The 15346-nt window shown below is 37.8% G+C and overlaps 1 protein-coding gene across 3 annotated transcripts in view; it reads left to right on the top strand.

Annotated features, from left to right (window-relative positions):
• Window positions 1–14064, top strand: part of LOC130038575 (protein FRA10AC1) — a 31106-nt gene extending 17042 nt beyond the window's left edge. For 2 of the 3 annotated variants that reach the window (XM_056130406.1, XM_056130405.1), the window contains exons 11-14: window positions 1946–2064; window positions 5680–5718; window positions 11172–11250; window positions 13907–14064. In XM_056130406.1, the coding sequence (XP_055986381.1) occupies window positions 1946–2064; window positions 5680–5718; window positions 11172–11250; window positions 13907–13949 (280 nt within the window). In that variant the 3' untranslated portion in view covers window positions 13950–14064. The remainder of the gene's footprint in view (window positions 1–1945; window positions 2065–5679; window positions 5719–11171; window positions 11251–13906) is intronic. The other variant, XR_008794736.1, reaches the window with a different exon arrangement.
• Window positions 14065–15346: the final 1282 nt, after the last annotated feature.

Raw genomic sequence — 15346 nt, 5'->3', positions numbered from 1 at the left:
GCTCAGGGGACCATATGGGATGCCGGGAATCTAACCCAGGTTGGCCACATGCAAAGCAAGCACCCTACATGCGGTACTATCTCTCCAGTCCTCTATAAAGTGATTTTGATAGGCCAAAACTGTTGTCACTGATGATTTTTGTGTTTTTAATGGATTGTATAGCTGGATCTACAATTATTGCGTGTTAAAATCAGGTTCCCTTGGGGCTGGAGAAATAATATGGAGAGTAGGGTGCTTGCTTTGCATGTAGTCTACCAGGCTTCTGTCCCCTCTGATTCCCGGAGCACTTCTCAGAGTGATTCCTGAGTACAGAGCCAAGAGTAAGCTTGAGCAGCTCTGGATGTGGCCCCAAAACAAAACAAAACGAAATCAGGTTCCTTTTGGATGAGTGAATTAGAATGGATCAGTGTAGTGATTCGGGAAGAAGTCCAGTATTCTATAATGTTTAGTATATGTGAGTTTGTGATATTGTGAGTTTTTAAATCAGACTCCAGTTGTTCTCCCAGTTTATCATTTACTAGTCCTCTTCTTAGGCAAGCTACTTAATCTCTCTGTAATTTGATTTTATCATCTCTGCGCATGAGGATATTAAGTTTATTGTGGGGATTAAATTAAATTGCATCTCAAATCCCTGGCATATGGTAAGCCAGGCTTAGTGGAGTCACTGGTATTAACTCACTTTAGACAAAATCTGACCTGCTATAGTTGTGGTCAGGTTTCATGGCCTGGCTAACAGTTGAAAGTCTTTTGTGAGATTCTAAAACTTTATAGAATGTCAGTATATTCATTTAAAAGTTAACCTTGTTATAAATGTGCTCTACATAGCACACAGTGAAACAAATATTATTGATAATTAGTTCAACCTTAAAATTAGAAGACTGTTTTAGACTATTTAAATGGCTTAAACGTATAATATCTTTCTCAGTAATACCGAAAGATACCAGAGAATTGTTTGCTTTGGCTCTTTACTGTAGCTTCATTAAAAAAATTTGTATGGTTTTGATCAAAAGAGACAAAAGTGGTTCGTGTTTTAAATAGTGTTTAGAAGGTCTGATAAAGCAAATGTCTTGGAAATAATCCTCTCCATTGTCTCTTTGTCCTCCTTGCAACTCCATAATTAGCACCTTTTTCTATTTAATATTCTTTGACCAGTTAAAATAATTTGCTTACAGCCATGCTACAGATAACCTTGTAAAACTAATGTAAAAAAAAATAAATAAACAGTGACAAAAGGATGAATGATTTAAAGTGGACACAGAATCTAACAATAAGCTCTCTATCCCCATGCAATCGTACCTTTACAGTGTGCCTTTATTCTTTAGAGAATTTTCTTATTTACCAATGCTTAGAATTATTGCAGAGGTTTTAACAACTTCTGTGTGCTTTTCTAAAGTATAGTTGTTCATGAATTACTTAGAAGAAAACGAGACTTATTTTTGTAATTGTCTTATAATGGTTAGTTGATAGAATATAAATAGGAAGGAGGGAAATAGTAAAACCATGATGTAGATTTACTAAGGTTTGTATACAGAGTTTGTAAAAATCATTCTTTGTTTCAAAGTGTTCCAAGCTTCAAAATCTTAGAGAGTTGTCTTAATATACTAACCTAAAATATTTACAGACTATCTCAAGAGTTTCTTTCTATATAAATTACATATTTAAAAATACTTTAAAATTGGGGCTGGAGCAGTAGCACAGCAGGTAGGGCATTTGCCCTACACTCGGCTTACCCAGGTTCGATTCCCAGCATCCCATATGGTCCCCTGAGCACCGCCAGGAGTAATTCCTGAGTGCAGAGCCAGGAGTAACCCCTGTGCATTGCCAGGTGTGACCCAAAAAGCAAATAAAAAACAAAAGTACTTGAAAATTGATTTGGGATTTTTTGCCCATTGATACTTAGTTTTGCAAAAAGTTTAACTTGAATTTTTATGTTGTTCAACAAAAGGAGAAAAGAAGTTAAGTCAAAGAAAAGAAAAGATAAAACCAAAAAACGTGGTGAAGAATCATCACATAAAAAATCCAGATTATCTTCTACAGAAGAGCACTCCAAGAAGAAGGATAAAGGTAAAGGGGACTTAGATATAATATCTAGGGGCTGAAGAGATAGTAGGACTTTTGCCCTTTACATGGCTAAACTGAGTTCAATCCCTAGCACCCCGTATGTTCCCCCTAGCCTTGCCAGGATGATCCCTGAGTGCAGAGGAAAGAATAAGCACAGAGAATTAAGAATTGCCGAGGAAAAAGTGAGAGGTTACCTGACGGATATAATTTTTTTAATTTTTTTTTTTTTTGGCTTTTTGGGTCACACCCGGCGATGCACAGGGGTTACTCCTGGCTCATGCGCTCAGGAATTACTCCTGGCGGTGCTCAGGGGACCATATGAGATGCTGGGAATCAAACCCGGGTCAGCTGCGTGCAAGGCAAACACCCTACCCGCTATGCTGTCACTACTCCAGGCCCTTTTTTGGTTTTTGAGGTTTGGCTTAAAAACAACAACAAAAAGATACAATATCTGCATTTATGATCATGAAAGATAATCTTCCAGTAATAATGTTTCATGTAGAATCGAATGCACTAAAATTGTGTATCATGGTAATCTAAAAGAAACTAACAAAATTTAAACATACTATTTCAGTAAGTTTTAAGGGCAAGTTTAGTTTTTGATTCGATTTTTGGGGCATATGACATATGCTGCAAAGTACTCCAGTTCCTGATACGGTTAGAGACCTACTATCTTTGGTCAGTACTGAACTTTTTGAATTTTACTTTCCTCATGTCTGTGCTATGTGGGTTTATTATGGAAAATCTAATCCAGACACAGTAACAACAAAATCTCCAACGGAGACGTTACTGGGCCCGCTCGAGCAAATCGATGATCAACGGGAGGGCCTTTACCTTTACCTAATAAGAATGTGAACGTTATTTTGATCTTTATTAAGTATATGGTCTACAAGTTAGTATAAAATTATAAATGCAATGATTTCAGCCATCTTGATTTCATTTTTTCACTAGCTTATGAGCTTCTTGAAATGGTAGAGAGTGGTACATCATGACTCTGCATATATGCTTAGTAAATAATTTTAAAATTCATATCCATCAGTCAACAACCTCTTACTTTTTTCTCAAAATCCTTAAAGTAGGAAATTTATTTCTTCATACATAAAATTGTTGTGAAAACACTACTTCATAGTAATCTCATTGGTTATTCAGAAGTTAAAATGAAATAATTCAAGTAAGTTTCTGCAGTGCTTATTACATAACAATTATTATGGCCGTTACTGCTAGCTGCAGTTTCAGTCCGAGAAAGTAGAGCCACTGTTTTGGTTGAATTCGATTCAGGCCAGTGCTAACAAAACGTTTGGACAGGAGAGGGCTCTCTTGTTCCAGCTATGAAGATTATAAGCTGTGTTAATCTTTGCAGACTTTTTTTTCTTTAAAAAGTAAATTTTCCTCAAGTTTTAGTTCTGCTTAATTTGTCAGCAAGCCTTACAGTTTTAGTCCCTTAATTATCTATTTCTTAATTCTCTCTTCTCCTGTTCAGATTACTCTTTTCTCACTCTTCAGCTGCTGTGTACTTCTTGGTTGCACCCACTGTTCTGTCATCTGTTCTTTCCTCCCTTACACTGCTAAAGTATCAATTTCCTGATGTTCTTAAGATCATCAAAATCCTGGAGAAAACCGAAGGCTTATATGATCTCACATATAAGGCGCTTTTCACCACTCCACTTTACTTTGACACTCCACCCACAGCATTTTCCTCTTTCTAGAAGACCTAATACTTTTTCCTTGGGGGGGTTGGCTGGAAGTTACTTCCTCTCTCCACATTCTACCTCATTTAGGTGTAAAGCAAACTTTCTCAAAGATGCTTTTTTCTTTTTCTCTTTTGTTTTTGGATCACACCTGGCAGTACTCAAGGCTTACTCCTGGCTCTGCATTCACAGGTCATTTCTAGCAGGCTTGGAGGACTGTATGGGCTGCTGGCAGGGTTCGAACCTGAGTTGATCACTTATAAGGCAAGCACCCTGGCCACTGCACTATCTGTCCAGCTCCCCAGGGATCCTTTCTGTAGCAGTCACAAATGGCAGAGAACACATTCCTTTTGCCATCATAGGATTAGCTATGTTTTGTTGTTGTTGACTTTTTTTTGTGGTGTTAGGGATCAAACCCAAGACCTCGCATATGAAAGGCAAGTTTACATCCCACCCCTTGGCTGTATTGTTATTTGCTCTCTGATGACTTAGAAACACAGGGGAGTGAAAAAACAGAAGCATAAAACAGTTGCTGCTATCCAAGCCTCAACTATTTCTTTGGAGATTTTCCCTGTAGTTCTCTTCCCTTTTTTTTTTTAATTGAATCACTGTGGGAAAAGTTACAAAGCTTTCAGGTTTAAGTCTTCCACAACGCACCCCCCCCTCCCCCCGTGCCTGTGAGGCAGATGATTTCTACTTAACTCTCTAGCTACTTTTATCGACTTTGATTACATTCATTATTTCAATAAAAGATCCACCATTATTGTTTAGAGTTTGCACCCAACAATCAGAAACTGCTGAAAAGGCATTGTGAAATAATTTGTTTTCTATAACTGGTTATAAGAACCATATGATGTCATGTGGCCGCTATTACGGCCGCAAGATTTTGGATTTCTGATATTTTACTTATTAAACCTGGAGGTATTTCTGCCAAGAGCCAGATAATTACGAGATTGGTTTCTGTGGCTCTGGAGCCATGGCCGTGCTGGAGAGCTGCTCATGGGGGGCAACTCGTGACCTCAGTAGGGTGTGAAGGACGAGCCGGTAATGCCCCCCTTCCCGTGAGGTTGCAGTTGCCCCGTCACTGCCGGCTCATTCCTGGCTTTCCAAAAAGCTCCGAGGTGGCTCTCTTCCCTTTTTTATCTGTGTTTAAAGGCACCCTTCATGGGACAACTTTGGCTTATAACTCTTTCTATCAAGGACAGATAGAAAATTTTGTATGTTATTTGTACTTTTTAATTTTACCACCTTCCTTTGATGTTTACTTCAGAAACTGATGAATTTCTTAAAAATTACTTAACTAGATCTGTCTAGATCTGTACTGCTTTTAACTCCCATTTTCTTTACCAGATAATATTTATAGAGCTTAAGATTTTTCTGTTTAATAGCATAAATGTGCGTGCGATTGATAATCACTGAGTGAATTTTCATCTATGATCTTTGAAAAAGTATTATTGGAAAAAAGATTTAGGGCCAGAATGATAGTGCACTGGATAGGATATTTGCCATGCACAATCCCTAGCATTCGAGATGGTCCTCCAACCCCATCAGGAATGATCCCTGAACATAAAACCAGCTCTGAGTACTGCCGGGCATTACCCAAATACCAAAAAAGAAAAAAAAAAGCTTATTTCTAAATTGATTTCAAATATTAGTTAAAAGTGGGGCTTTTTTTTTAATGTGAGATTTTTTTCCCAGGTTTATTCTTTTTAAACTTTTAAGTATTAATCTTGATCACATTAGAGCACAAAATATGATTCTTCATAAAATAATTTAAGATTTTAATTAGAGTAAATAAGTCTAAGGAATATATCAGATGAGAAGATGGTGAGTATGTCTATAAAACCATAATCTTTAGACTCTTGGGAAGATTTTGGTCATAGCTATACTGTCATAAAATTATTAACAAAGCAATGCTGTTTGCTTTTAGGACATTCATCCTCAAAGGAACCAGAAAGTTCTGTAAATGGTAAGTGCCCTGTCAAGCGTATGTGGGTTTCATAAAAATATATAGGTTCAATTTAATAAAAATAAGTTCGGTTATTTTCAGTTTGAATCATCATGGATTGTATCTTGGTTTGATGTAAATTATTTTTGTAAATTATTTTTGCTTTCTTTCACAGTGTCAGAATATCATAGAAAATAAACTTAAAGGGTATTATTTCTTACCCAATTTAGAACACTTACAAATTTCTTATTTTAAATTTAAAAAGCTTTTTAATAAATACAGTTTTAAAGGTGAAATCAGAAGGATAGGTAGGCAATACAGGATAGCAAAGTAAGGCTGGCAGTAAAATTACTACAAATATTGGCCGAAGAGATAGTATAGCAAGCAGGGCACTAGCCTTGCAAGCAGCCGATCTAGGTTCAATCCCCAGCATCCCGTGTAGTCCCCCAAGCTCTGAGGGATTCCGAGTGTAGATCCAGGAGTAACCCCTGAAGCTTCGTCAGGCATAGCCCAAAAACAAAAAAATTTTTTTGCTCTAAATAGTACCCAAAAGTTTTATATAGTTGTGTTACAACTGTCATTGTTCTTCCTAACAACCAAACCAAAATAAAGAAACCACCAGTAAAATGATTAATTGTACCCACACAGTAAAGGGAACTTATAGTCTGCCAGTTTTTTCCACACAAAATATTGAAAACAGACTTTCCTGTGATTTCATAAAAGCGGTGTTCATGGGGCTGGAGAGACAGTTCAGTGGGTAGGGCACTTGCTGTGGGCTGACTTGATTTGATCCCCAGCACCCCATATGGTCCCCTGAGCTCTGTCAGGAGTGATCCCTGAGCACAGAGCCAGGGGTAAGCCCTGAGCACCACAGAGTATGGTCTGAACCCTCCACTCCCCCCAAACAAAGGCAGGATGGGGGCGGCGGGGGGCGTATACATTTGTATACATAGACAGGCTGTAGATAACAAAAACAGTTTGTCATTTCTTAAAAACCTTTCAATAGACTTAAGAGCTCACAAAGTATAATTCATTGTCATGTCTAATTCATATTATAATATTGATTCTTATATAAAACTTAGAAATTTAAGACTTGGCTTACTTGGAAGTTTATAAACCCGAGAATGAGAATTGGGGAATAACAAGGCAGGGAAGTAGTTCAAAGGGCTGAAGTGCATCTTTCGCATGGCAGAGGTCTGGGTGTGATCTCTGGCAACACATGGTCTCCTAAACACCACTGGGTATGGCTCAGAAAACAAAGAGAAAAAAAAGAATTCCACTCCCCACCTCTCAGTTTTTAAAGGTGTGTGTTTGTGTGTTTGATTCACATGCACGCACACATTTTTGGAAAATAAAGTTGCTAATTAGGAAAAATTAGTAGTCTAGAAATATAATATTCCCCATACCAACTCTGTAGTCCTCATAGTTGAAATGTTTTAAGCACTGACACTTTGTTTTTATGTGACTCTTACCAGTTTCTACTAAATTTGAAGTGTAAAGATAGTTTATAGAATATAGCCAGACTGAGACTGGTAGAAGTGACTTTATAGAGTTAAAATGGAAAGTTTAGTTTTTTCCCATTTCCAGCAGACATTACTATGAGAAGTGTGGATCAACCAATGATGTCAGCTTAATGTTGGGAAAAAATTTCCCTATTCCAATTCCAATTTCTCATTATTGAAAAATCTTTTAGGGAAAGAACTTGACTTGTGTCTATTGCTCTATTTTCTCTTCCTCGCCCACTGTTTTCCTCCCCAGCTCTCTGGATCCTCTCCTTCTCCCAGAAAGAGCCTGCGATTCTTGCCCTCTCCTCAGCTAGGTCGGGAAAGGGAAAGTAGGTGTCCCTTTAAAGAACTTCTAGCTTTGTGTGTTGAAGAAACAAATAACCCACCTCAGAATGACATACTGTCCCATTTGCAACCAGAAAGCCATTTACCATATCTAGAAAACTCAGTTTACCTTAATATCGTATGCCCAAACCATAGTTCTGGGTCATAATCTGGCCTACATGGTCTTGACAGCATCAGACCTCAAATCTTGCTTTTTCTGTCTTTTGGCTGTCCTCGCCGGGGCCCTTTGGAGGGGAGCGGGTTGAGCTTTCCTCCCCGCCCCGACCAGGGCTCCGGCAGCCGAAGACCTCCAGGACCAGCCACCACCATGCTGAGACCACTCTCCGCACACATGAAGGTACTGGCAGAGGGACAAAGCCATGTGGGTTCCGGGGCCGAGATCTCCAAGCCTACTCGGATTGGGGCCGAGCATCCTCCACCCAGATCCTCCAAATTCCAGTAGGCGGGGGTCACACCCACCAACTGGCCCCCTGGTGCCATTTAATCCCATCAACGGCCAAGACTCAGAGACTATAAAAACCAGCTCCCAGAAGCTTATTATGACATTTTATTATCTCATTCCTACTTTGGACAAACTGGCAGGCTACCAAAACTATCCTGCCCACACGGCAGAGTCTGGCAAACTCCCTGTGGCATACCCAATATGCCAAATATCAGTAACAATGATGGGTCTCATTCTCCTAAAGAGCCTTGAATATAATCTCAGGGCTAGGATGAAAGAGATTACTGGGGCCTGCCCGAGGCAATCGACGAATAACAGGATGATTTGTGATTTGTGATTGGATAATATTCAATTTTGAGTTTATTTACATAGATTAAATTATATAGCAATCATCACCAAAAAAAAAAAACTCAGTTATCATTTACCCCAATTTGATTAAAACAAAATACATGAAGAAAGACTGTTTCTGAGAGGAAGAAGCATTTTAAGTTGGAGTTTTTTGATTGCAGGCATATAAACATCCCATTTTTCAGACAAGAAAAAGAACCAGAGAATTGAGATAAATTGACTAAAGTTGAATAGTTAATGACAGAGCTGAAATTAAATATAGGTCTATTATTTCAGAGCCTAATCTTTTATTATATATCAATAACTGTTATGGTCAAATTGACTATATGCTCACGTATAATCTAATTTTGGCAAATAATTGTATACATCCACACTGTCAGTGTCACTGTCCTCCCTTTGTTCATCAATTTGCTCGAATAGGTCCAGTAACATTGTGAGACTTGTTACTGTGTTTGGCATATCAAATACGCCATGGGTAGCTTGCCAGGCTTTGCCATGCAGGCGAGATACTCTCGGTAGCTTGCTGGGCTCTCCGAGAGGGGTGGGGGAATCGAACTCGGATCGGCTGGGTTGGCTGCATGCAAGGCAAACGCCCTACCCACTGTGCTATCGCTCCAGCCCGCATCCACACTGTTATTTTATTTTTATGTATATTAGTTCCATCTATAAATAAAGAGGCTTACTTCATTTACTATCAGTTAAATGAGAAACATACTTGTAAAGCATGTCTGTCACAAAGTATGCCCTTAACAAATATATAGCTATTCTGTCAGAGAAAAGGAAAATACTAGACATACTTCACAGATTCTATTTTTGTTTTCTGGAATTGATTAGGGCAGTTTTGACACCAATTTCTGAGAAAGCATCATTTCCTATTGCCTCTTCTTACCATTATTCTTAGCAGTGCCCCTCTTAGACTGGCAGAATGCAGCATTATTATAAGGAGTAATTCATAATAAGGGACCTGAAAAGTCATATAGCACAATCATTTATTTTTTGATTTTTTTCCCTAAGGATATTTGATTACTTTTCGTTTTGTGCTCTCTTTTAAGAAGAAATCTTTTATAATGTCCGTATAAATTGTGTAAAAGTTGCTTGTTTGATATGGAACTGGTGTAGAATGACTGGAATGTAGGAAAAACTTCAGAGGTAACAAGAGAGTAAGTGACTTTTAGGCCTTCTGAAATGCCTTTTGAAGTTAACTGCCCCTTTTAAAGATCTTGAATATTTTGGTTTCTGACAATAACAAGATTATATTGTAGTGGTTGCCTTTATTTTTTTTCTATGATTTTTTTCTATGCTCTTCTCTTGGTAGTAACTTTTTATAAAATTATGAATAAATTTTTATTCTCACATTCTATCTGGGACACAGGTGATTCTAGAATGCTGGCAGTCATTGATTAGAAATCTTGTTACCAAGGTTTTATAATTTTATCATCTTTGTTTACAGATAATTAGACTAGAAATGCTGTTCCATTTTTGCTATTTTTTTCATTTTGGTGCCAGAATCAATTTAGTTAGAACCAAACACACAAGTTGTTTCAAGGATCAAATTCCAGCAGGTAAAAGTTTAGAACCACAGTGAGAAATCAGTGCTGCTTCATTTTTGTATATGTTTAAGGGACATTCTGTATAGACAGGCCAAATTTGTGTCGGTTCTTTTTTGGATTATTTCAGGATTGGAGGGGAATTATTTGCTATTATAATTACTCTGTATCTTCAAATGTTACTGTTACACAGTACAGTTTTTAGTATTTCATAAATTTTAGTTTGACTAGTAGAGGATTAAATATTTTTAACTGTTTTTCTTTATTGTTTTTACTGATTTTAAAGATGATGCATGTTTAAAATACAAAAATTGAGAAAACTTCGAATGCAAAGTTAAAGTATCCCAGGTTCACAGATAATATAACCACCATTAAGTTTGTTTGGGCTTTACAAACTTATAATACACATATACATACACATAAATATTATTTATAGAAATAGCATGCCTAAAGTAATTTGTGAATATGTTAATTAGCATTAATATATAATTGCTGTATAGTATAGATACCCATATACATACGCCTATACCCAAATATATATGCAGGGTTTTTGTTTTGTGTTTTGGTTTTTGGGTCACACCTGGCAGTGCACAGGGGTTACTCCTGGCTCTGCACTCAGGAATTACTCCTAGTGGTGCTCAGGAGACCATATGGGATGCTGGGAATTGAACCCTGGTTGGCCGCGTGCAAGGCAAAACGCCCTACCCGCTGTGCTATTGCTCCAGCCCCATATATGCAATATTTCAAACATAAATCAGATGTATACTTTCTGTAACTAAAATAATTTGATATGGCATGGATATTTTTCTATGAATATATAAATATAATGATACTCTGAGGTCTTTTAGGTACCTTTATAGTATTTAACCAATTTTTTATACTTAATTGGTGAGAACTTAGGTTGTTTCTTTTGTTGTTATTTTATAGTGAACATCTGGTCTCTGCAACAATCTATGTTTTTTACTTTTGATAATAGAAAGGAGAACTTAATATGAGATATATTCATAAACACTCTTGAGAGGGTTAATGTTGAAATTGCTCCTTTGGTTTAGAGACTTTCCCATGAAATTTTAAATCCTTGTCATTTTTGCGGAGACTCGTTAATATATCTCAGCTTATTTATTTAGCTTTTAAAAATAACTTACTGGTGAGTAGAGTTAAATTTCAAGAGAGCCATAAAAATTGAAACTGAGCTGCAGTTAAATTCAAAGCTAACTACATTGGTGAATAGTTCAAAATGTCTTTTAAATGCAATGCATTTAAAAATATCTCTTTTTAAATAAATAGGAAACTCAGATGAGGAAGAAAGTACTTCAGAATCTGAACTTTGGAAAGGCCCATTACCAGAGACAGATGAAAAATCACAGTAAGTCCTAAAATTAACAAATAAACCCTCAGTTTAGGACGCTATGGCCAAAGCTATTTTGATAGCGGTAAGTGAAAAAAAAATTTCATCATAAATATTTGTTTAATACCTATAAATGCCCAGCTTGGTAAAATCAGAGTTTATAGTCAGCCATTGTTTGTGGCCAACTTATCCAGCCTTCTCGTAGTGAGTCCTTCTGTCCTCCCCTCACCTTACCAGAGGACTTTCTGGTAAGTTGTTTTGCTTAATTCCTTCAATGAAACTGTTCACTCGTTTCCAGAGCAGCCTATCCATGACACTCTAGTTAGGAAGCCCCTGTAATTTTTGAAAATTCACAGAGGTAGTCCAGAAGTTTACCTGACAGTATCCACCTTGTCCTTCAAAGACAGGTGATGATTCAGTATGTGCTTTCTTCTCTGCTATGAGTTGCATGCTCCCAGTCTCTTGTTTTCTAGCATGACATCAAAATATAATAGAGTTTAAAACACTGCAGTAAGAATTATGGATAAAACTCTGGTGAGGAGGTCAGGAGATAATAATGGTGGTTAGGATGCACAGCTAGCATGCAGATGACCCAGTTCAGTTCTCAGCACCACATGGTCCCCAGGCTTTACCAGGTGAAGTCCTGCAGTCCTCTTGACATTGCTGGGTGGGGCGCAGGAGGCCCACTAGCATCTCCAGATGTGGCCCTAGTGTTCCCTAGCACATCCAGTTGTGGCCCTAGAGTTTTCTGCATATCCAGGTGTGGCTCTGGAGTTCCATAGCACATCCAGGTACTCTGGATATTCCAGACACCGTATCACAGGGTCTGAGCAGCAATGCATCTCTGACCCTTACTTTGAAATCTCAGGCCCAGTTGGCCAAGAATCACCAGTGGGACCCCAGAACCTCCTGAGTACTGCTTAGGAGGGCCCACCCATCCACCCTCAAAAATCTGGATAAGGTAGAATGTTGTTGGTTTTTGTAATACACTGTGATGCTTTTGTAATACACTTGAATTTTATCTATTAGAAGAGGATGAATGATATCTTTTGCATAATTTATTTTGAAGATTTAATGAAATGAATAAAGTAGCTTGCATGATGCCTATAAACATAGTAAGTTCACAGTAAATTTTAGTTTTATTTCATTAGCCTTTAGACCTGTTGAATTTTGCTTATTATTCTGTACCTTTGCATGGAGCAAAAATCAGCAGTGTTGGAGAAAGAAATTTTGACGAAATTACTTCCTTCTGTGAATGTAGACTTTCTGTTTCATAGAATTCACAAATGTGTGGTCATTATAGGTTTGATTATAAAGAATTATTGCTAAAAATAAAATATTTCTATCCTACTTACATTCTTAGTTAAGCTTTCAACTATAAAAACTTTCCCTTGAACAGCTCTTAGCTGAAAATGAGAGGATATATTTTAGAGTCAGTACGTCTTTTTATCAATAAAGATACTGAGTAAAATCTAAGAAAGCAAGGCCCAAAAGGTAGCTTAGTGGTTTACAGCAGTTGCCTGGCAAGTACAAGTCATGAGTTCAAATCCCGGCGTGACCCTCCCACACTTGGAGAAGCAATCCTGGAATCTCTGCTGTTTAGCATCTTGTGCGAGAAAGGGCCCAGAAATTTAAGTTGACTCAGTGGTGCACAGTGTGCAGGGCAAGCTGTGAGGACAAGAACTTAATTCCCAGTGCATGGTACAGTTGTGTACAAGCTCCAGGCATCATTAGTGAATGTGGAGGGGCTCTACAATCTTTCATACCCAAATTCTTTGTCACCTTGCAAAAACTTGATACTGATCATCTACAGAACATCTAAATCTACTTTAAAAACTCAACTAATTTCATATATTTAAACTCTTCCTGATTTACTTTAAAAGTCTGCTGCACATTGCTATTATGCTAGAGAAGAGGTCAACCAAAACAGAATGGAGAAGCAGTGATGGAATCCAAAGTATTTTTAGTGCAACTCTTAGAAAATAAATACATAAGATACTAAGATTTATTCAATGAATGAATCATCAGATATATTGATAGATGGAAGAGAGCAACTATGTTGAATTAAAATCTTTTATTATATAATGTGTCGCCTATTTATTATTTATTATATTATATAATATATTATTAATATATAAGGTAAGGTAAGGTAAAGGCCCTCCCGTTGATCGTCGATTTGCTCGAGCGGGCCCAGTAACGTCTCCATTGGAGACTTTGTTGTTACTGTGTCTGGCATATCGAATACTCTCGGTAGCTTGCCGGGCTCTCCGAGAGGGGCAGAGGAATCGAACTCAGGTCGGCCATGTTGGCCACTTGTAAGGCAAACGCCCTACCCGCTGTGCTATAGCATAGCGGGTAGGGCGACTGCCTTGCACGCAGCCAACATGGCCGACCCGAGTTCGATTCCTCCGCCCCTCTCGGAGAGCCCGGCAAGCTACCGAGAGTATTCGATATGCCAGACACAGTAACAACAAAGTCTCCAATGGAGACGTTACTGGGCCCGCTCGAGCAAATCGACGATCAACGGGAGGGCCTTTACCATCTTCATTAATATATAATATATTATTTATATATTAATATATAATATTAATATATTAATAATATATAATATATTATTTATTATATAATGTGTCACCGGTTGTTGGTTTTAATTACTATACTTTTTTTTTAATAGGGAAGAAGAATTTGATGACTATTTTCAAGATTTATTTCTTTGAGATGGAGAAAGAAACTACATTCCTTGATGTGAAAGTTCATTTTGAAATGCTTTACAAGTATTTTCATCTACAAGTTGCATTTGAGTGGTTTGTTTTTAAAATAAAAACCGAGTTACTCCAAGATGTCAGATGCTTTGAATGCTTTGAATCTCTGGCTCTGCATTCAGGGATCCCTCCTGGAGAGCTCAGACGACCATCTGGGGGCTGGGGATCACACCCAGGCCAGCCGCATGCAAGGGAAACACCCTCCCAGTTGTACTATTGTTCAGCCCCCAATTGCTCCTAAATTTTGTAGGACTTTTTCCCCCCTTTGATTCATGGTTATTTTATCTTGCCTCAGTTACTAGGATTTGGGAGATCTCAAAAGATAGGCAAAGTAAGAATGTCATCACTCTTTTTGCTTCTCTTCCCTTTGTTATATTGGTCATACCCCTTTTGGGCACCTGTTTCCCCATTATCAGCTCTTTCTAGCTGCCTTTTGTGGTTTTCTCTTGCTTCGTTCATACTTGAACCATTTAAGGGAGTTGTTTTAATTAAATTTGACTTCCAAGTCTGAAGGTAATTAACTATAAGATAAATTAATATCACAGGAGACCCAGTGAAGTCCCAGTCATCTAAAATAGTGAACATGTTCATCAAAGTTGACTTTCCAACAGAGACTTTTCAGTTGAGATCATTTAACCAGATAATAATATACACATGAGTACTTATCTCTAGAGATGGAGTCATACAAATACAAATTTGCTTGTATATGGAAGCAATTATATAATTTTGACTTTAGGATTCATATTCCCATAGGTCTAAAGATCAAGAGAGAAAGCATTCCTAAAATATATGGACAAATTTCCATGTTTATGTGCTTTGGTTTTGGGGGGTTTTGATTTGTGTTTGTGTCATGCCTGTCCATCCTTGGGGGTCACTCCATGCTCATGGTCTCCTCCAGTGATGCTTGGAACCATGTTCCAAGACTAAAAAGCAAGCCCAGGGCTTCTGCATGGAAAGCATGTGCTTCAGCCCTTCGAGCCAGCTATGTGTTTTTTGAGGAAAATGATCATATATTCCAATTATTTTTGTTCAAGAAAACTATTTTAAATGTCATTTGAATGTGAATGATTGGCATTTAGCGGCAAAATAAGTGGCTGAATTATTGGCGTTTAGTTTATTTTTTGTTTGTTTCGGGGGGTTTGTTTTCAGAAGCTACTCCTGGCTCGGTGCTCCAAAAGACCATGCGTTGCTGGGGATCAGCCCTGGAGCTCCTGTGTGTAAAGCATGCATTGAAATACCTCCCCAGCTGTTTCTTACTTTAAAATATCTAGTGTCCAGAGATGAACCCTTATTAAATAGAAGTTACTCCTTTGCTCACATATTTATCAGGTTTCTATTTATGAGGTAGAGTG

The sequence above is a fragment of the Sorex fumeus genome, unplaced genomic scaffold, assembly GCF_029834395.1.
Source record: "Sorex fumeus unplaced genomic scaffold, SorFum_2.1 ptg000078l, whole genome shotgun sequence".
NCBI lineage: Eukaryota > Metazoa > Chordata > Mammalia > Eulipotyphla > Soricidae > Sorex > Sorex fumeus.
Note: the sequence above shows the minus strand (reverse complement) of the source record. Positions and strands in the feature narration are given on the sequence as shown.